This window comes from Anthonomus grandis, chromosome 22 (assembly GCF_022605725.1).
Source record: "Anthonomus grandis grandis chromosome 22, icAntGran1.3, whole genome shotgun sequence".
Classification (NCBI taxonomy): Eukaryota; Metazoa; Arthropoda; class Insecta; order Coleoptera; family Curculionidae; genus Anthonomus; species Anthonomus grandis.
In genome coordinates, this window is record NC_065567.1 from 38,844,644 (window position 1) to 38,868,000 (window position 23,357).

A 23,357-nucleotide genomic window follows, 5' to 3' on the forward strand; every position below is an offset into this window, starting at 1 on the left:
TTATATGTTGTATTATTTTTATATATATTATGAGTTACTTATTTTATGGGTATTACGTCACTTATAGCAAAAATCAATTTAGAAATTACTGTCTCACACGCTCAAAAAATTGAAAAGAAGAGGACAATAGACTTATTCACGTATTTAAAAGAAATATGAACTCAAATCTGTAATGATACCGTTCGATATACTTAATTTAATTTAAGTTTAATAAGTTTTAAATACAATCATTTACTTGAGGTATAATAGATTTTTTTATATACACTGCCGCTCAAAAGTATTTGCCTACATATGACTGTTTTAAAGTAATAACTAAAAATAATAACCCCATCAGTTATTATTATGAAACGGTTTATTTATGACAAAATAAATATAAACAATACATTTTTCAATTAATTAAATTTAAGAAAATCAAATTTTGGATTCATCTACATGTCCGCCTCGATTTTTAATAACAGCTTCACAGAGTTTCGGTAGTGTTCTAATTAATTTGTCCAAAGTTTCCTGAGGTATCTTGTGCCACTCTTCTTGGATGATCCTCCAGAAGTCTTCTTTTAATGTGGGGCATGATTTTCGCACTTGTCTATCTACTTCATCCCACAGTAATTTGATAGGATTGAGGTCCGGTGATTGTGGGGGCCATACCATAACTTTCAGAAGATGTTGCCTTTGTAATTGACCTAAATATTGCTTGCACAATTTCGACGTGTGCTTGTGTCATTGTCATGTTGAAAGATGAAGTTTTCCCCAATTATTTGAGTACCAGAAGGAAGTACATTGTCACTTAAATTTGTTTTGTAACCCTCTTTTCGAAGAATTTCCTCTATTCTAATTAGATCGCCCACTGCAGATCCTCCGAAACAACCCTACACCATCACCGAACTACCACCGTGTTTAACTGAGCCCACCGTACAGTTCTCAGCGACCCTTTCATTGTCATAACGGTGAACAAAAACTCGCCTCTTCGTTCCAAAAACCTCGAATTTCGTCACTCCAGAGAACTTTCTTCCAGTCAACAATGGTCCATTCTTTGTGTGATTGGGCCCACTCAAGTCTTTTCTTCTTATTAACATTCTTCAGTAGCGGTTTTGATACAGCTAAACGTCCTTTAAGGCCAGCATTATAAAGTCGCCGTTTTACTGTCGACTGACCGCTTTTTTACGCTCCTTGTTGATTTTTGAAAACATCTTGTCGGACTTGCATTGTCTTATTTATTTAATGTAACACGACGTTTCAGTTGGTAAGTATCTCCAACCGTTATCAAGTGTAAACTGACTGTCACTACAGTCAGTTTACACTTGATTATCAATCTTGATTATCACTTGATTATCAAGTGTAAACTGACTGTAGTGACAGTCAGTTTACACTTGATAACGGTTGGAGATACTTACCAACTGAAACGTCGTGTTACATTAAATAAATAAGACAATGCAAGTCCGACAAGATGTTTTCACTGTACCATTGTCTACCACCTTCAAAAACAGATTGTTGATTTTTGCTGTGATTTCAGGGGCGGTAAGGCGTCTATTGCGTTTGCTTGTAATTATAATATTTAAATCCTCCTTTGAACTTGTTGCCTTTGGCCTTCCCAATTGAGGTTTGTTGCTAATAGTCCCTTCTCTGGTGAATTTCCTAACATTATAATCGACAGTCCACCTTGGAATTCCCAAATCCGTCGAAATTTGACGGTTAGTCTTTCCAGCCTTATAAAGTCCAATGATAATACATTTTGTTTCTACCGATAACCCTTTTGTTTTAGCCATTTTAAAGAATGTTGAAAAACCAGCGAAGAAATGGTGATAATCGTCAATAAGCAAGCGAAATTATTTACCAATGTTACACAAAATCAATTCTTGAAGACTAAACACCTTTAAATGTTTCTAATTTCATCGGAAACGAGCTGTAAACAGATTAGTTTTTTAGAAGAAGTGCATATTTTCACTACATTGTTTGTTATTTGCAAGACTATTTTTAAATACTTTAGTGTTTTTCAACGAACCATAGTTGATAGGTAAGCTGTTTAAGCATATATGCAATTTACAAGAGATACAATCTAAATATAGGTATGAAGATAAGATTTTTGTATCTAATTTAAAATATTAAAAAGTATACATGGTGGGCAAATACTTTTGAGCGGTAGTGTACCTAGGAGCTGAGGTTTAATCTATTAGTCTCCGAGCTCGTTTCGTCTTTTCAGTATCCTACCTAACTTTGTTATGAATATTAAAATTAAAAAACGATAAGAACAACGAGAAGACGTACTTTTTGAAAAATACCTAATTTGAACCAATGTGTCGGTAGTTATATCTACTACCGTTATTAAGGTAATTAAAGTAAAATTAAATTAAATTAAAAATATAAACAAAATATACTTGTCTTGCAAATCTTCAGCTATATAATACTGCTATGAATTTTTAATGTAAGAATCAGAATTATTAGTGTATGGAGTTAAGATATTTAAAAGATATTTTGCAAGAAGGTGAGTAGGTGAATTTATGCTACTAACTATAGGTCCTAAAGAAATATTTATTCTATTTATTTTTGGTAAACCATAAAAATGTGGTGTTATACTATTATATGTAACAGTAGCATTACCTCTATCGGCTGGAAGTATTTTAATAGTGTTATCGGATTTAAGTGTGTTTAAAGCTTTTAATTCTAAAGAGTTTAAATTTTGTTGAATTTTAATTGGTTTTTCAATTTCTATTTTGCTCTAATTCTAAATTCATCTTGTTGATACCTTGGTAAGTCTTTCGTTGCGTTTTCTATAGCTGAAATTATATTTCATTTAGGCAGAATGTTTGGAGTAATCGAGTAATTGAGACCTTTAGAAAGAACAAGTTTTTCTGTATCAGATAAAACTCTATCTGATAAATTTATAACGTTATTTATAAACTCGTTATTATTTATGTTTAAAAGTTCTTGATTTATATTTTCATTATATCGCTCCGTTCATAGAAGAACGTCATAACTAAAAAAACTGCATTTTGTAGATAAATTATAAAAACAATTCATAATCTCATCTATTATTTATGTGAAAGACCTCGCAACTTGCACTTCATAACATTACCGACAGATGGCATAAGTGTCGCTTTACAGTTCATCAGATTAACTGCTCGGTTATGCGGAAGAACGATAGTTACTTAATTCGCAAGAGAGACTGTTCGTTTGGTCCTAATTTTGTGGAAGAACGTTGCGCTGGTCAGCAAAAAAACAAGTACATAATTTCTATGTATATGTATGCTCTAAGAAAGTATACTAACATTAGATCCATATGCCATAATTTCTTGTAACAGCACATACGCAAAATGAGGGGGATTGTGCATATTCCGTAATAGAACGGCAAGTAAAGCGCTACTTAAAATCAAGACAACTTTAATTCGAACTGTAAAAAAAACTGGTAAGCCTTTTCAAGTAAAGGAGCTAAGTTTTAAGGAGTTTTTTGATTTAAGACATTTAAATGGAAGGATTGAAAATTTCGTTGGACAGAATAAATTAAGAATCAGAACTCTTAAAATTAAAAAAAATTATCCACTTACAGTTTTTTATAAAACATCGTATTCTTAGAAAGAATTTTCGGAAATGACGATCAAAGCAGTTCGAGGTAAGAGTAACGTAATATCACAGACTTTTGAACCTACATACAAGTCTAAAATAAAAGTTAGTGAACGTAAGAGGTCAGATCTTCAAGATTTAGTAAATGATAAGGCCTTCCATCATGTTATGCAGATTTTTACAATAACCTATAATAAGTGCTATTTACTGTTTGTATCCTTATTACAAGTTTTGTACTTCCTTAATACAAAAAAAGACAAAGATTGTTTTTTACTTCAAATTTATTTTAGCGTCACAATATGATATATTATGATGACAAAGTTAAAAAAAAAATAAATAATGCATTTTTTTTTGGAGAAGAAAGACACAAGTGTTCATAAATCATAAATTTCTTAATTCAAGTGTAAATCTCATGTCACTTGTTCACCACTATACTTTGAGGACTAAAATCACAATAAAAGCATTTAATTTGTCTGCAAGGTTAAATTGTTACAAAAAAGTAAAAAAGCATTAATCTTTAAACCGCTATTTTGACAAATAATAATTTTTGAATTATGACGTTCTTCTATAAGCGGAGCAATATAGTAGATTTATTTTATATACTTACTTCGACAGTCGACAGAAACAACTTAACCCATCTCTCTTTCACTCAAGATATTTAAGGGCCTAGCATACCTCCCATCCCTCCACCCATCGCCCACGAGGATATGTATACACATGTCTCCGTTATATGGACATGTGTATACATGTGGACATACACAATCCAGGTTTCAAATATTGATCAGCTTGAGCCTTAACAAACAAGAATTAATACAAGGTTTTCGAAATTAATACAATATTTTCTAGGATCAAAAAAAAATTCCAGCCTGGCCAAGTTTTATGGCCACATCAGTTTAATTTGCTTTCTTATAAAATGATTGACAAACATTAAACTAGGTAAATATGAAGGAAAATCTGAACAATCTTAAATCGCAATGGAGTAGGTAAATATAATTTTATTACTTATTTCACATAATTTATATTAATTTAATTTCCTTTCGCATTACTTACTAGTAATGAGAAAAGCAATCAAATGCTGCACTTGTGTCAAAGAATAAAGTGGATATGCACTCTTTCCCTCAAAATATTCTACATTTAAAATGCTTTGAAATATGAAGTTGTACTGAAATCTTTCTTCAACTCATTGTTCACTTTTAAATAAATTATGCGAGTTGAAAAACTCCAAATACCGCTAGGAGAACATTTTGAACAGGAAGTAGCAAAATGTTTACTGGGGTCGTCTGTAGCTTTCTTTTTACAAAATGGCACTACTATTTCAGTGTAGAAGAACGCCAGCATGTAAACAAACATTGATGATTTTAGTTAAAGGAATAACTATGATGTCTCTAATAAGTTTACTTGTGAGGCGAAAATGATCCATAGTTTTCTTATTTAAAAGAAGATATAATGATGACTCTAACACAAATTATTTAAACCCAGATGGAAAAACTCTATACCCAGGTTACTCTAAAAATGCTTTTCCCACGCCATAATATCTGTCATCCATGTGGTTTATCTGAGCAAATTCTCAGGATCACAGAAATCTATATCGACTAATTTATGTCTTAAATGTTGTTAAAACTTACTTCATCATTACAAAAAAGTATTCGAATATATCAAGAGAGATCACATACTTGATGTTACTACGATTAATGTTCTCCGCAATAATTTATTAGCTCGGTAGTCAGTAGATTGTTATTTGCCACTGCTTTTCTTTAAAATCCTCAATCATGAGCAAATACAGTGCAATTGATGTTTAGGATTTCTTGCTGCTCAGTTCGCAGTCTAGGTTTCTGCCGCATTAAGGTCTCTTAAGTCTTTTCTCAATTGTGTGTTTCAATTATGAGTGTGCTTTTATCTTTTGAGATTTTTTTCGAATATGATATATTGATCCTATAAAGTGAAAAAAATTGATAATCATAAAATTTAATTAAATGAAAAAACAAAGTTGAGTACTATACTTTTTTAAGTTAAAACCGAATCTTGCATACCCCACATGAAAGTTAAAATTAAACTTAAACGAAACCGTTTAATGACGCTGCGTGTCCCGGGAGGACATTGAAAAAACTCAACGAAGTGTGCTTCGAGCAAATCTTTGATTAAAATCATGGCAAAGCACGTTCGGCCTATGAGCCATCCTTAGTCATAACTGAAAGCAAGGCCACGGTTTTAATACAAGAAATTAATTTGAAATCTTAGAACTTTAGGATAAAAATTAAAATATAAATTACTTGTCAGTTATGCACAGTAGAATGGAGGCCAAGCCTATTTTAGGTTAAAAGCGCTTTGCTATGCTTTTAATAGCAATTTTTCTCGGAATGAACCTTGTTAGATTTTATCAAACTATTAGTTATTAAACTCACGCCTGTTTGACAGAGAAAAACGACAATAATTATTAATTAATAGGTATCAAGTGAACACACATTATGAATGTAATCCAGGTTCTTATAAAAGACCAATGATATATTAAGAATGTTTGATTTTGCCAAAAAATGGCACAATAAAACAAAAAATTAAAAAATACGAATAAGTATTTATTTAATGCCAAATAAAAAGAACTCTTAAGAACGAAATTTTTCTTTTCTTTTCATGCTTTATTTTTATCTTTGAGATTTCTCCCCCAGTGTTTATTAATGGCTAGTCTATATCAAACTATTTTTAGGAAAATTCAAACAAAAAATTGTCAAAGACATATAGTGAGAATGTATAAAAAACCGTTGATTTATTATGTTAGGTATCTTTGCAAATATTTGATTAAACAGGAATCTTATTTGCAAAGTATTATTATTTATGAAAAATAATAATATGTCTATAAAAAAATGCACACACATCAAGAAAGTATAGGGGACAAGAAAAACCGTATTATTTTTAGACGAAAAAATGTCTTTCCAAGATAAATTGTGTTTGTTACTTGTTCTACATTCCTTTGAACATACATTATCGCATTATTATATTACTGTTATTATTGTTGATATTAAATAAATAGTTTAAATTCTTCAAGGCGTATTTGGTAAACTGAAAAAAGTATTCAGTACAATTTTTGCTGCGAGTGTAGTAAGAATATGCTTTAATTGTATAGACAACATAGTCAATATGCAAAGAAAACGTATTGATCGTGATACACATTTACAAGCTGAACATCCACGACGTCGCAGAAGCTGTAAATTCTACCAATGTTGTGGCAGAGATTTAAAGAGATTGGTGATATGAGAGAAAGACATACTAATCCAACAAGAGCAGCAGAACCTATACATGATAGGTTTATTCACCTTCAACGAAACCCCAATATTACTGCGAGCAAGTGAAGAAGTGAACTTTAAAATGATCAAGGCTTTAGTGTCACTGTTCGACTCGTAAGGAATAGATTACATGAAAAATTGAAAACAATCTTTACACCAGCCTGCAGGGTTTTTAACATCAAACGAATATCTGGATTAAATTCTAAAACACATTAATGTTCATCCACGCGCTACAGAATTTGGGGAAAATTTTGTACTTGCGCACAAAAATGCACGACCGCATGTTCCCAGAATCGCTAAAAACTTTTTGAAGCAGCACAAGATTCAGGTATTGCCACGACCTGCGCCATGATTTAAATCCTATTGAGCACGTGTGGAGTATGTTGATAAGACGTGTTTTAAATTCAGAAATAGACAAGAAAAGAGTTGAACTGTATGCAAGAGCAATAGCTACAAATTGACCAAAACGATATTGAAAATTTAATTAGAAGCATGTCAAACAAATATCGAGCTGTTATTAGTGTAGCTGTTATAACCTAACTCTGGTCATACAATCTATTAACAAGAGCTTTTTCTTTTTTGTTAAGATTTCTTTAAATTGTGTTATTTCGAATTTTTAATATTTGACTTCTTGAAAATTTTCATTATTAATCCCCCGGTATACTACGAGGAATTTTTTCGTTTTTAACAAATACGTGTTTCTAAACTGAAATCACATGTGTTTAATTTCAAAATGTTGCGAATTTTCTTTTTTTTCTCTTTTTTGAATACCTTTGTTTATTCCCTTGACCTTTTTGATAATTATATATATCGGGATGTAAATAGTCAATATGTTAAATCTTAGATCTAGAATCTATCTAGATTTATTTAAATTTTAATATTATTATTTTTAATATATTTATTTTAATATTAATTTAAATCTAGAACGTAATTCTTTCTTGTTGTTAGTCTGAATTTTTTTTTCTTTTAGGCTCGTTTAGTAAAATTGTTTTGTCATTTATTTATTACTATATTTATTTTTGAAACGAAATTAGAACAGTGGTATTATATTAGGTCAATTAGCGCTGCATTTTTATTTCCTAAGAACATAACACCTTCAATTAAAATTATATATATGTCGGTAAACATATTATGTTTTCCAAATAATCTGCAGTTTTTCCTAGTGCGGTTTGGACGTTATCTAGAATCCCTTCGCATATATATTTCAGATAATATATAATATAAGAACTACTTATTTAATTTGCTTTTACATAGGTTATTGTTTTAGTGTACATATGTATATAAAAATTTAACTTTTTGTTTCAGGGCCGTTAAAGCATTTCAAGAGCTTCTTTATGTTTCTCCATCATTTCAACGTGCAAATGAAGTTCACTTAAGGTTGGGATTAATGTTCAAAGTCTCTCAGGAATATGAGCTAGCACATAAACATTTCCAGCTTGCGTTAGTAGATACTAGTCCTTCTACAACTCCAAAGAATAATAGTGAGTTATTTTTCAGAATTATCACTTGCATGCGTTCTCTTACTAAGTTTTAAATAAAAAGTTGTTTATTTTTCTGTTAATACAGGTTATTACACAAGTCCGGGTTGCTAATTTGTGGGCATGAAATGCACGCTATTTTACAATAAAATTTTAAATATATTTTTTTCTAAACCACTTCCTAATAAAGATGACGCTGGTATAAAGTGATTTTTTCCACATAATTCTTGAACTAACCATCACAAATTCATGAAATTTGGCAAACGGCAAAAGAGAATGGCGTAGAGTGTAGAAGTGCCCACGTGCTTATTTTTGCAATTCGTAAAAAGCAACAATTTTCCCTAAAAAAAGATAGCTTTAAAAAACCACTAGACTTTTTATTTTAAAAGAAAATTTGCCATGCTTATGAATTTCTAATAGTTGATTAGAAAAAATAAGTTGGCCATGGAAACTTTCGAAGTCCCTACCATGTCTCATCAAAACGCATTTAGTTCAAATTGAAAAAAAATATTTTACTTAACATTTGAATTTAGGTGGACTTTACAAATTTAATTTACAGTTAAATACTCAGTTTCGTTAACAACAGCGGCTTGAGCGCGTACATCTAAAGCAAATGCTTAAAGTACTGCGTCAATACATTATCCTTTCGTCTTCTAAGAGACCTCCTTACTTTTTTGCAAACACATCTGGTTGCAAATTTGATTAAATCCATTTTAATTCACCCACAAATTTATTCATATTGCTAACAGATGTAGAGTAAACAATTTGGTTTAAACAAACCCACAAATAAAAGTCCAACGGATTAAGGTCGAGATATCTAGCCCAGGGTACGCACCCCCTCGACCTATCCATCACCAGTGATTTTCATTTAAAAATTGTCTAGCAGTTGCGCTAAAATGCGCATAATGCGCTAAAATGCGCACGATTTGAGTAAGTTTTTTCAAAAAATGGCCTGTCAACCTTTAAGGTCAAAAAACGGACCATATATATGTATTTAATTTATTATAAGTCTCCTATTATCCCTCCTCAAACGTTAAGACAAAAACGTTGTCGGTTGAGGTTTTCAATTTGCCACCGATCAATTCTGAAACAATTTTTCTAAAAACGATTGGCATAATTGGCATTTTTGTCAAACGCTGTTTAAGTTTAAGCGCCTGTTTGAAAGAACCTTTACTACCTTTTTTAGGAAAAATTGTTTCTACAAATTAGACCTTTTATTTTGAAACAACAAAAAGTGTTAGAAAAAATAAACACGCGTGTTTATTTACACTCTACTAACAATTTTAAAATTTCTTTTATGATGATAAAGCCATAACGTAATTTTTCTGTCGATTGCCAAATTTCATGATTTTGTGACGGTTAGTTCAAGAATTATGAGCAAAAAATCACTTTACCAATGCCATCTTTCGTCATCCTCTTCTTAGGAGGCGGCTTATAAAAAAAATTATTTAACATATAAACACTCTATACAACGCTTTCATTTCAAAACGATCCACACTTAATAACTAAAAAAAAAAACACGTCAAATTAGATATACAGGGAGACGTTTAATTATGCATTTACTAAAGTTCTGTCAATCACCTCCTCACCTCCAGTTAACCTCACTTTAATATGTCAAATGGGAACCCCCATCGTGTGACTATTTGCTTACACATTTACCGATTTCATTTTTTTTGGTACCGTTGAATAGAGAATTTTACGCTCCTTACTATGATGTATCACACGATGGAGGTTCCCATTTGACATATCAAAGTGAGGTTAGCTGGAGGTGAGGCGGTCATTGACAGAACTTCAGTAAATGCATAATTAAACGTCCCCCTGTATATCTAATTTTACGTGTTTTTTTTTTTTTTTTTTTTTTTTTTTTTTTTTTTTTTTTTAAGAAAGTTATTAAGGGTTGATCGTTTTCAAATAAAAGCACTGTATAGGTTATTTTGTCTAGCTTTAGCACTATTTTAAAACTTAATTTAAAATATTTATTTTTCATCCAAGTCCTAGGCTTCTTTCTTGGTAGTGAAATACTTAAATCAGCATTGATAGGTAGTTATGAAAACTCAGTACGAAGAAAAATTTTGTATATAAGTTATTTTTTCATCGAATTATCTTCTTTATAAGTAATTAATACAAAATAATTTGGTTTAAAAATCTATTTTCTTATTTTCAATCATTGTTAACAAAATAATGAAATAGTATTGAAACAATTATGTGCGTTGAAGGTTAAATTTTATTTAACCAAAAAGTTGATTAAAAATTTTCATTATATTTTTTCATTTTCAACCTATTTTCTGTACGTTCGCCATTGTAAAAATTAACCATTGTTGAATCACATAATACAGGATATGATTCACCTCCAAATATTGTACCTGTTTTAGAACGAATTTGTACATTGTATTCTCCCGATACTTCCATATCATACGTATGCGAGTCGCGAGATGCTTTTACGTGATGTGTATAGAATACCTGATTTAACTTTCTAATAATAGCTGGATTGCAGTGTATATTTGTTATTTTTTGGCATGAAAAAGTGCATTTTTCTTTAAAACGTAATAACATAAAGGCAGAAATTCTCTTTAAAAAAGGTCATTTAATTAGGGCAAGACTTGTATGCTTGTGTCTTGCCAACAGCTGATATATATCAGTCATAGTTGGTTCATTGACCTCTGACAAATTCAATGAAACATTTATTTAAGAATTTATATTATAGTTTTTGTTATTTTCATTCTAGTTCATATTTATTTAACAAAAATCGATAATAGTAATTTAGCGTTTAGGTTATACATATACAGTAGTGGCAAAATTATAGCAACTTATGGAAAAAATAAATGAGTTGGTTGTAACCATTTCAATATCAATAAATCGCTAATATTGGAATAATTATTTACTATTGCTAATACCTGGTAAAAAATAATATTTTTTTTAGTATGAAAAATATTTTTTTTTTAAATATTTTGTAAATTAGATAGATGTCTATTTATTTTTATAAACAAATTATTTCTGTATATAACTTATAGTTAGAAATAAGTATAGCAACTTACAATATTTTATAACATAAATTGGATATATTTGCATGACATCTTATTAATTTTTCTGGAGTTTCCAAAGGATTTTGCAACTACTATGATTTATTTATTTTAAACAATAATTGTTTATATTTATAATACATCGATCCAATATGTTTCAAATAAGTTTAAGGATATTTAAGTCTGGGTATTGCAATTGTCATTCAAGCAATCAATTTATTAGCTGATTTTTGAGCTTTTACTTTCTTGGACCCTTATTTCAGATCATTGTCCTGTTGAAATATCTATCGTAGTTGCATAACTTCTTCTGCAAATGATATCGTTGTACTTTCCAATATCTCTTTACATTAAAATCGGTCTATTTTACTATGCACTTGAATCGTTAGTAGGTATCTGGTACTTCGCTTTAGGAATTCGGTATTTTACTTTGAACCTGACTCTATTCGGTCTCGGCGTTTCCTGCCATCAGATACTGAAAATTTGCTTTTATCACTCCACAGAATGATTCTATATTTTGAGACCAAAACTGTGTTCTGCAAACTTCATTCGGGCCTTTAAATATTACTTTTTGGCAAATTTCAGTTTATTTTATTTTCATTTTGTCGTTGCGTTCTTTTTTAAACTTTGAACTCTCAACTTGCAATCAAAAATTGTTTTTTTCTAAACGTTTTAAACATAAATACGTATTTAAGGAGAGTAACTATTGATAATTCTTATGATCCGACTACCAAGATTCTAAATCAGAGATCAGAGGTAACCACAATTAATGAGGTGTAAAAGGCGATTTTTGAAATGAAAAACAACAAATCCCCAGAGGATTGAAAGAAGATGAAATGATCATTGATCAAGCTCTAAAATAAACTGGGTGGCGAAAAGCTATTGCAGAGTCTTAAAGTTCTGTTTAATGAGTAGCTTATACAAGGCAAAACACCGTAACAATGGAACAATGGGAACATTATCCTAATACATAAAAACGGTGACTTAACCAATCTTGCAAATTACCATACAGTTATTTGATTATTAATTATCAGTCGGCTTTTTCAGCTCTTTACTCGAGTCATCGCAAATAAATTAAAAGTAAAACTGGCCCTTTATCAGCCAAGAGAACAGGCTGGGTTTCGACCAGGTAATGGCACAAACGATCATCTCTAAGTCCTAAAGAATCTTATAGAAAGTCCATTGAATACAATGAACCACTTATCCTGATTCGAAAAAGCCTTTCACACTATAAATTAATATCAGATGTCACTCTCCGAATGTAGAATAGACCATCGGTATACCCTAATAATAGAGTCTATACATAAAAATACTACAGCTAACGTAAAACTACAGGAGTTACGTATACAGAGGAAACTGTTTACGAACCTGTTTAAGTATATATTTAAATCTTCCCATAAGTTACTCATACAAGTATCTCGGCCACAAAAGTATAAACCGTATAAACAGGGATAATCAAACTTGCGAATTGCTTAGGCAAAAAGGATTAACTTGGGCCGCTAAATAACGTTTTTAACGAATTTGCTCCGCCTGTCCTAACTTATGGCTTTATAACTTAAAACATAAGACTTTGACATTAACAAAAAGGCTGTTTGTGAATCAGCGTGAAAATTCAATGCAGAGATCCCATCACAAACTTGAGGTACTTAGAAGAACCAGAATGATTGCCGCAGTAGAAAGAATAGTAATCCTAAAGTGGAATTGGGCGGGACACATGCGAGAATACGGGACAACAGATAGACTAAGAGGATGATAGTATGGAGGCCTAGACAGGACGCATATGGAAGCACTGATGATCGGATAATAATAAACGGATCCACACAAATCGTATGTAGGAGGCACAAAATAGGATCATGTGGAAGCAATCAAAGGAGGGTTATGTCCAGCAGTAGACCAACATGGACTGATTGATGAATTTATTGATACCTGATTATATTTTTCACTTGCAGGCTGTTTTCGTTTAAAGAAAATATGTTAAATCCGGCAACGTTGTCTATGTTGAGCTTTATAACCTGCATCGAGGTTCATTTGATATGAATTATAGGTACATCACAAGATCATACAAGTAAAAGATTAAAAAAAAATATTTAGGTTTAAATCTAGTTGCACTAATCAAATTTCAAATTCATATATGCTTTATTGTTCTCAACAAAAAAAATGTTATAGACAAAGCCTTATTGTGTCTAATAAAATAATACTATAATAAAAAAAGTCACAATATACAAAAGTCGCATAACATTGAACACAGTGCATTAAATATGCACATATATACCTAATACTATTCTTTTTAACATTAGCATCTCTCCACTAGTTAGCTACATTATGAGTGTCATTGAAATATTCAAGCACTAAATAGTAAGCCCGAGTACATAGTAATTTAAATTGTTTAGGAGATTTTGCCTCCTTAATGCTTCTCAGCAGATGGTTAAAATTTTTTCTACCCTCATAAAAACTGATTTTTTGACTAAAGCAGATATTGGTATAGAAAAACGTAAATTACCATGTTGTCGGGTAACATATCTCGGATTTTGGGTGACAAACTTGTGTTGATTTAGGAAAATCAGGCATGCTAGTTATTGGTTTGAAAGACGAAAAGGCTTTTTTTTTTTAAATTATTTTAAGAACGTTACAGCCTTGTGACTTAACTCTACTAATGCTTAAATCTATCTGACTAAAAACGATACAAATTACTTCTTAGCTAAAGTAAAAATGATAACAATGCAAAAGATCATATTCTATAAACTAAGGAATAAAATATACTATAGTAAGGGGTTATATGTTCCATAACTCCTCCCTCCTAAGAAACGAGCTTACGGATGGTACAGGAGTGGAGAGGTGGTTATATGACGATTTCTGAACAGGATTTCGTCATAGATTCGTCTGGATGTAGGCTTCTCTTAGATATTCTTGGCATCAGGAATTTCTGCACCATAAAGTAGCTAATTATTGCTACTAGCAGAATATAAAGTAATACGATATAAATGCTGGTTCTGTGGTAGTATACAGGTTGGTTCAGGGCCCGGTCAAGTCTTTGATGCTGAATCTCGATGGATTTATGAAGATGTTTGGCTTCATTTAGGTCCAGTGAGCTTAATTCCAAATTATTAAAGAGAATTGGTGTAGCTTCATTGCTAGGCGATAGGTTGATTTATGGTAGTTCGATGTTTTTGTAATGAGTTTCTGGATCCTTGTAATTTTTGATGACAATGTTTCCGACACGAAGTTCACAAGTAGAATCCAGTTCTACGATGTAGGTGCCATTTAATGGGATATTGTCTTTATTGGAACCACAAGTCTGGATAGCTGCAAGAGGTCGAGGTACGATTAGCATCCATTTTCCTTCTTCCAGTTTTTCTGCTTTGTTGGTGGTAATTTGGATTTTCGTCTGCTGGCATTGGTATATTGATTCTCTAAATTTTAGCATCTGTACTTCGCAAGATGCATCTTCGTCTATAGGCAAGGGGTTAAAGTCTTGGCAAACGTATTCGTTGGTGGTGATCTTCCTGCATGGTTGGTTGGATTTTGCATACTTCAGCTCATTAAGGATTAGGTATTTGGTTTGCGGAAATATTACATCGTGGAAGGTTTTTGAAGGTGTAGGTAGAGGGTAAAGGTGGTACAGTAGATAACTGTTCTTCTCTACGATCGGCATTTCAATGATAAATATGACTTTATTTTCCTTTGCTTAACTTTTTATATTAAGGACTTTCTCAAAAAGAAATACATTTTTAAAAGTTGGATCAAATGGGAGTTTACCGGATGTTAAACTCGTAGAAATTAATTGAATTTCCTTAAATAAGTCTTTTGGACTAATGATCGATGGATGAAAGGTATTTAGTTTTGAAAAAGTTATTGCTATTTGAAGGTCTTCTAAGACATCATACATTTCTTGTAAGAATGTGGTAGCATGAGATAGAATTGTTTGCTAAAGAAAGAAATGCTTCTCTTCAAAACTGATTTTGTTATGTCTTCGGACCTCTATTTGAATTTCTTTTATTTGTGATTCCAAAATATTTTGATTAGAAGTTAAATTTTTTGAGAGTTTTTGAAAAAGTTTATTAGAATTATCTATTATGGTAATTTGTTCTTGCATTAAAAGTTTTATATTATTTTTGTTTTGCATAATTGAAGTTATTGCTGAATCATAGCGCTGAGCATCCTCATTATCTAAATTGCCGGTTATACTTTTGACAATACTGCCTAATCCATTTATAAGGCCTCTTTTTTCGCGAGTTTTAAGAGAGAATGGATTTATTTGAAATATTTGATTTTTTATTTTTTCTTTTAAGGTTGAAGCTAAATTCTATGAATTAAAATATTCGTTTTTATATAAAGAACAGTTTTCTATGTTTTTTTCTAAATCGTATATAGTTTTTTGCATTATGAGGTATTGACTGATAATAAGGTTGATGTCGTAAATTTGAATAAAAGTCCAGTAATCAAATATGCTTTGCGAGTTTCCTAATTTCATTGCTAAAAGTCCGGGGTTCTTGGATACGTCATGAAATGTTACGTCAGGTCTTGCATGTTTGATGTTGAGGGACAATAGCAAAAATCCAGCGATGAAAAGCTGCATTCTCTTAGACTACGTTGCCTATAGGAACCGATGCTTGTGTTCCCAAGCCTAATCTAGGGTTGGTCGAAGTTGGACCGTTGCTGAACGCTCGTTTCCCAATAGATTTGGTCGAAGTTTGATTTCCTCCTGGATGCTGCCTCTTCGTAAATTCACAAGGTTCGCGATTGCCGATAAACCGTAAAAACGGACCAATTCCGCGATTTTTGTCGGTTATTGTTCGACTTAGAACTCCGTCGACTGCGCCAGTTATAGGTTTGAAAGACGAAAAGGCTTTTTTTTAAAAATATATTAAGAACGTTACAGCGTTGTGACTTAACTCTACTAATGCTTAAATCTATCTGATTAAAAACGATACAAATTACTTCTTAGCTAAAGTAAAAATGATAACAATGCAAAAGATCATATTCTATAAACTAAGGAATAAAATATACTATAGTAAGGGGTTATATGTTCCATAACTTGCTACTTCCTGTATGTAGAGGCAGGAGATAGTAAAAATACTCTCTTTGATAAAGCATGACTGACAAGACTCTCTAGGTGATATTCCGCATATATATCTCACAGCACGTTTTTAAAGAACAAACAAAATCTGCAAAAGGTAGTTACTAGCGCTCCCCCAAAAGCAGATGCCATACCTGAGAAGTATACTGTCCTTCCAATTTCCCTTCCAAGCTCTTGACAACCCACTCTAACAGCAAAACAGCCTGCAGAAACTCGATTGCTGAGGGACAGTAAATGCTCTTCAAACAGAAGATCCTTGTTAATAACTAGACCCAGAAATTTATTGACACAGTACTGCTGGACAGGACAGTTGGCAACAAGAATGTTAGTAAGGCTATGGTTGTTTGTAAAACATAATAGCTTAGTCTTTTGTGGATTCAAAGATAGTAAATTTGCCCTAAACCACTCAAATATAAGTTTAAGATCAGTCATTATGGCTCTCCGTAGGAAGTCGATATCAAAACCATGCCAGAGAATGGTCGTGTTATCCGCAATCAATATACATTTTCCCTGAATACAGAGTTGGGTAAGGTCATTTATATATAGGAGAAAGAGTATTCTAGGTCCCAATACAGACCCTTGAGGTACTCCCCAGTCGACAGTTTTATATTTAGAAAACTTAGACCCCACACACACTGGTTGACAGCGACCTTTTAGATATGAAGAAAACCAGGTTGCCACAACGCCCCTGAAGCCATGGTAAAAGAGCTTTTGCAGCAGCATCTCGTGTCTGATGCAGTCGAAAGCTTTCGACAAGTTACAAAACGCGGCAGCAGAAAATCCTCCACTGTTGATCTGACAGTAAAGATCGTTCAAAAGATTGTACATTGCTTTTATTCTCCCGAAAGCCAAACTGAGAAGCACTAAGAATATTCTTGGATTTTAAAAAAGACACCATACGAGTTCTGACAATCTTCTTAATGATTTTTGGAAGTGTGGACAAGAGCGATATGGGTCTAAAGTTTGATGGTTTATCAAGACTGCCCGTCTTATGAACTAGGATAACCGTAGCGGATTTTAAGCAAGGCGGAAAAGTTCCCATAACCTATGATGCATTAATAGCTTCAACAAGGACATTCAAAGTTATATCTGGTATGTTAAGAAATATTTTAGCAGATAGCCCATTCTCTCCAGCTGTAATGAAGGCATAAACTGTGGTAAATAGAAGAAGAGAATAAAAGTACCTATTAATCAAGGGTCATTAAAGGTTATTTTTTGCGAAAATAATTTTTTTCTCACATAATTGTATATGCTATTTAATGTTAGGATGGAGTGACGCGGAAACAAAAAATCGAGAAGGCTCCCGTAGGTAAAGACAATGTTTTTTTGTAATACAAACTGAGGATGAATAATTCTGGACATCGCCCCCAAAATGCGACACCGTAGATTTTGTTATACACAACTGAATTTTTTCTTGGCTTTTCTTTCTTTAATACCATGCATTAACGTGTAACAGAAAATCACAGGCAAAGCATAATAAGTAAGTTAAAGAGAGAATGACAGTGTTTCACTAATCCTTTATACCACACGATATGGTGGTCTCGCCGAACTAAGAGAACTCGTCGAACTTTAATTAGTAGAGAAAGAATTGGGAGAAATTCTCTTTTTAACTTGTGACTTTTGATTTGATGTTGCAAGATCATACATTAATTTTTGCACTTAAGACCTGAGATGGACCTGTACCAGACCCGTATATATATACACAATGACAATTTCAAATTTACAATGACTATATCTGAGAAACAAAAAAAAATTGATAAAATATTTGCTTCTGTTCAGACATAGCTGAAGAAGCATAGCTGAACGTATAAATATGATTTGTCTATGGTAAAGAATATCAGTGTTTAATAAGAATAGCTCAAGTAGAAATACTTAAGACACAGGTATTCGGGGAAAATGTAAGTGTACATTTGCCAACTAGTGGCAAAATTTCAAGAAACTGTCGCAAATAAAAAAAGAGATAAACCAAGATTACTTGACGAAGTAAAGCAAATTGATTGATGTATTCGGACATTTTGTGATAAATCCTATTTTATCGACTCGTCAGACAACTATTATAGCAACCAGATTATGCCGCGAATCTAGAAGGAAAGTACTTAAATGCCATCCCTATAAAATAGAAATCCTTTAAGAATTGAATACGATGACCCTGACAAAATTTGAAATTTTGACAGTTAAAATTACTGTAAAACCTCGGCTCATCAAAAGTATTTGCTTTAGTGTTTTGCTTTAACCTCTGATAGCTCATGAATTAGAGAATCATGGAGACGCGTACTGCAATTTATCTTTAAAGGTAATAAGTTATTACATTTTGAACGGGATAGAAGGGAGCACCTCCCTATTATGTACACTATCGGACAAAAGTAGAGAAACTTTTTAAATTTGCGTTTTATTTGAATACTTTAAAACTAATGCAGTTCTACACATAATGAAAATCAACAATAATTGTTAAGACTTAATTTGTATAAAGTAAAATAAATTGTAGAAGAAAATCCTAAGATTTAATTTAATTAAACAAAATATTTATGAGACAAAAGTGGAGAAACTAAATTTTATTCCAAAAGTACAAGTTATTTCTTATTTCTATCTTAGAAAAATTAATAGTAAGTAGAGTATCCCTTATTGGCAATCACCTATCGATTTGGCATGGATTCCAACAGTTTCATAATGGCTTCCTCTCCAATAGAATTCCAGGAATCTTGTAAAACTTTTATAAGATCATTTTTATTACTGATCTGATGTTGCCTTACACGCCGGTCTAGTTCCTCCCAGAGGTTTTCAATCGGGTTAAGATCGGGACTTTGCGCAGGAAAGTCCATAACCCTAATATTTTCCGATAAAAACCAATCTTTGACAACCTTTGATTTATGTTTGGGGTCGTTATCTTGTAGGAATATCCAAGTCAAAGGTAAATTATCCTCAGCAAAGCGTAGCATTACATTTTGTAGGATGTCTAAATACACAAATCGATCCATGATACCCTCAATGATGTGTAATGGTCCTGTACCGAACCCAGAGAAGCAACCCCATACCATGCAGGAGCCACCACCATGCTTTACCGTAGGCTGTGTATATCTTGGATCGAATCTTTTGCCTTGTGGTCGATGTACCCATGAGATTCCATCGGACCCAAACAAATTGAACTTACTTTCATCAGTAAAAAGAACTTTTTTCCAGTCGTTGGTTGTCCAATGCAAATATTTTTGTGCAAAGTTGAGTCGGGCCTTCTGATTCTTCTTGCTAATAAACGGCTTTTTAGCGGCTCTTCTACTAAATAATCCTCCTTCCCTCAGTCGTCTTTGTATGGTCTTAGAACTAACATTAACACCAGGTAATTCACTTAAAATTTTATTTGCTGATTTGTGAGGATCAGACTGGGCAATTCTTTTTATCATCATTTCCATGTGTTTGGTTGTTTTTCTTGGGCGGCCACTTTTTTTAATGCTTTTTGTTGAATTTCGTGTTTTAAAATTAGAAATTGTCTTGCTAACAACGGACTTATGCAAATTAAGCGTTTTACTAATGTCCACTTGTCGTATACCACTCTTGTGTGCATCAACTATTTTTCTACGAAGGTCTTCAGACAAATATCTTCCGCGAGGCATGTTGATTAAAAAAACTATGCAAAACTATCAACAGAACTCACGTAAAGCGAACTAAATTTGGACGATTGATATTTAGGTTTCTCTACTTATGTCCATCCGAAAATATTTGAATTCTTTTATTGTAAATAAACACCTGATAAGAGGCATGTAAAATGCGGTAAAAAAACGCAGTTGTTGAGAACTACAATATTTGTAGTAAATATTTAATTTAAATACATGGTTTCCGTAAATCAAAGAATTTTTAGAAGTTTCTCTACTTTTGTCCGATAGTGTAGTTCCAGTTAGGTAATGGTTATAAAATAATTATCTTAATCAATAGATTAGAAGAGAAGATCTTGCTAAATGGCCACCTGGGTCAACCTAGGACCTTTCGTTTTTGATTTCTTGTTTTTAAGACGCAAAGAATAGTTTAAAAATGCCGAGCTATTTTCTGAGAAACCTTTGCAAATCTACGTCACGAATTTGAAAATAAATTCAATTATTGTCTTGAAAGCAATGGATATCATTTTTTAAATTAATAATAAAAAATAAAATATTAATATATTATTAAGGAACGTTTTAGGGTACCACTTTTGTGGGGTACCCTTGAAAAGAAGCTTTCAGATATCGCAAGCAGGGGGTTCGTATTTAAGATTTTAAAGTTATTGCGGCTGGGGGTGAAGGAGTAATCGAAAACAAGTTAGCTTTTACATTACTAAACTTCCCTTTCACTACTGTAGAAATTGTTAGATTTTTTTTAGTTCCAGATGTAGCCATATTAAGTTTTCAAATTGTCATCTTGTATCTATGGATATGTATGATCAGTGGCGTTCCTGCATTTTACTAATATTTAACAGGCTTCTGATAAGTTTGTTAATAACTTGAACTAACTTTATAAATTTTTCATACTGTTATTTCTAAAACAAGGGAAATTCTAAATAATAAACTAACAATTGGTATAGTAGCTCGTAGCAGCATTGAGCCAATTAATTTCTAATGTATATAACATGTTTAGATTTTCCAACCAGAGTTAGAAATTCTGAGATAAATTCGATAAAATGGAAGTACCATAATTTACGCCGTATTTTGTGATCAACGTAATACCTCAGGTTTTCGATGTGATTTTAGGCCTAATGACTCTGAAGCCCTCTGTAAAACATTAATAGTATTATCTTAAGGGATAAGTGATTTCTGTGTTTCAAAATTCAAATGAGTTTATTACACTTAAGCTGGTAAAGCCAATGGAGTTTGAATTTATGTATGTTTGAATATATCGAATCAATTCTGCTGTTCAATTTGTTATATATAAATAAATAGGTCTGCATGATCTTCTATAATAATGGAATCCCTATCAGGTTTGACAGTTGTTGTAATACATTTTCTTGTTCCGTTTTGACCACCCTACAGGATATCTAACTTATACAACTAGAATCCATATCTTGGAAATAAATTCCGATTCGTCAATAAAACGATCTTTTTTCTATTATTGTTCTATGTTCTTAAAATATATAATATATAAATATGTGTCTATCCTTTTAAAATCTAATTAACCATCATATTATTTTTGATTGAAATGTTTTTTTCTTGTTAGTCTTCGTCCAAAATCGCTCATCATAAACACATCTGAATACTGTATTTGTCTGTTATTTTTCTAATATGACCTGGATTCTCCATAACTCTTCTCCAGTCAACATATATTTTTTGATAATTCGGGCAACAATGGCAAACTACTTGCAATGATCACTTCCTTCTCTTCATCTTAATAACATCGAATTATGAAAACGTCTTGTCGGATTTGCATTGTCTTATTTATTTAATGTAACACGACGTTTCGGTTGGTAAGTATCTCCAACCGTACACTCGTTAGTTTACACTAACAAGTGTAGATAACGGTCTCTCCAACCGTACACTTGTTAGTTTACACTAACAAGTGTAGATAACGGTTGGAGATACTTACCAACCGAAACGTCGCGTCGTGTTACATTAAATAAATAAGACAATGCAAGTCCGACAAGATGTTTTCACTGTACCATTGTCTACCACCTTCAAAAACCAACATCGAATTATAATATTTCTTCCCGCCAGTGAAACAGTTTGACCTATTTATTAAAAATTGATAAGAAAGGCTTGTAAAAACAAAGTAATGAGAAAGGGTTCATTATTTATTATAAAATCATTTAAACTTCACAAGAGGCAATGAAAAAGACTAAGTATGCAAAATTTGCTATAATTATAGCTACTACTACAGTATTGGCCATAATAGTTTTTAGGAACTTTTTAAAATTTATTATATTTTGTGTGCCTTTTAATTAGCATTTTATTTTCTTTTATAAAGTTGTTGTACACGAAAAATTAGTGTTAATTAATTTAAATGTTGACAAAAATTCAGCACCGGTAGCAGTTCGGAATAAAAATTTAAAAAAAGCTGGAGATAATACTTGAAACTAAATGATTTTTATTTAAAAACGACATAAAACATAACTTATTGAAACCATAATATTATAATTAATATTTGGTATTATAACCCTTAGGATTAATTACTGCCTGCATTTTTCTGGGAATTGATTCAATCAAATTTTAAATTATTTGTTTGTCAGTGTGAGTCCAGGCTTCAACAAGCTTATGAAATAGTTCATCAGCATTTTTGACTGTTACAGATGCCCGAATTTTGCGATCCAGATGTTTTCCCATAAATTTTCAATCGGGTTTAAGTCTGGACTCTGGGCCAGCCACTTTAAAACTGTGATCTTCTCTTGGTCCAACCATTCTTTTACCAATTTTGACGAATGTTTTGGATCGTTATGGAATATGATCGCTGGAATACAAAATTTACTGGCATAGATTCAAATGTGTAAGGCTCCATTATATTTCGCAAAATATCCCGATACATAAATCGATTAATTTTCCCCACTATTTTATGTATTGGCTGAGTACCATACCAAGAAAAGCATCCCCATACTATCACATTACCACCTCCATGTTTAACCGTAGGTCGGATAAACTTTTTCTTGAGTCTTTCACCTTTTGGTCGTCTTACATGAAGTATTCCATCACTGGAAAACAGATTGAACTTAGATTCGTCACTGAATAGCACTTTTTTCCAATATTGTACAGTCCAGTTAAGATGATCCATTGAAAATTGTAGGCGTAACTTGACATTTTTCTTCCGCAGCAACAAGGTTTTTTAGCAGGTCTGTAGCTGTTAAGTCCACCAGAACACAATCGCCTTCTTACCGTTCTTGTAGAGATATTGGAAGGCTCACCTTCATTTAATTTTTGTAAAATTTTGGAGGCTGACAAAAATGGGTCATTCTGGGAAATATTTAAAATTCGCCTATCTACACGGGCAGTCGTGGCTTTAGGTCTTC

General features: G+C 32.1%; 1 protein-coding gene across 4 annotated transcripts in view; it reads left to right on the forward strand.

The window, feature by feature from the left end:
• Nucleotides 1–23,357, forward strand: part of LOC126748382 (lysine-specific demethylase 6A) — a 132,698-nt gene that overhangs the window by 79,983 nt on the left and 29,358 nt on the right. For all 4 annotated transcript variants that reach the window (XM_050457584.1, XM_050457585.1, XM_050457587.1 and 1 more), the window contains one exon: nt 8,139–8,314. In XM_050457584.1, the coding sequence (XP_050313541.1) occupies nt 8,139–8,314 (176 nt within the window). The remainder of the gene's footprint in view (nt 1–8,138; nt 8,315–23,357) is intronic.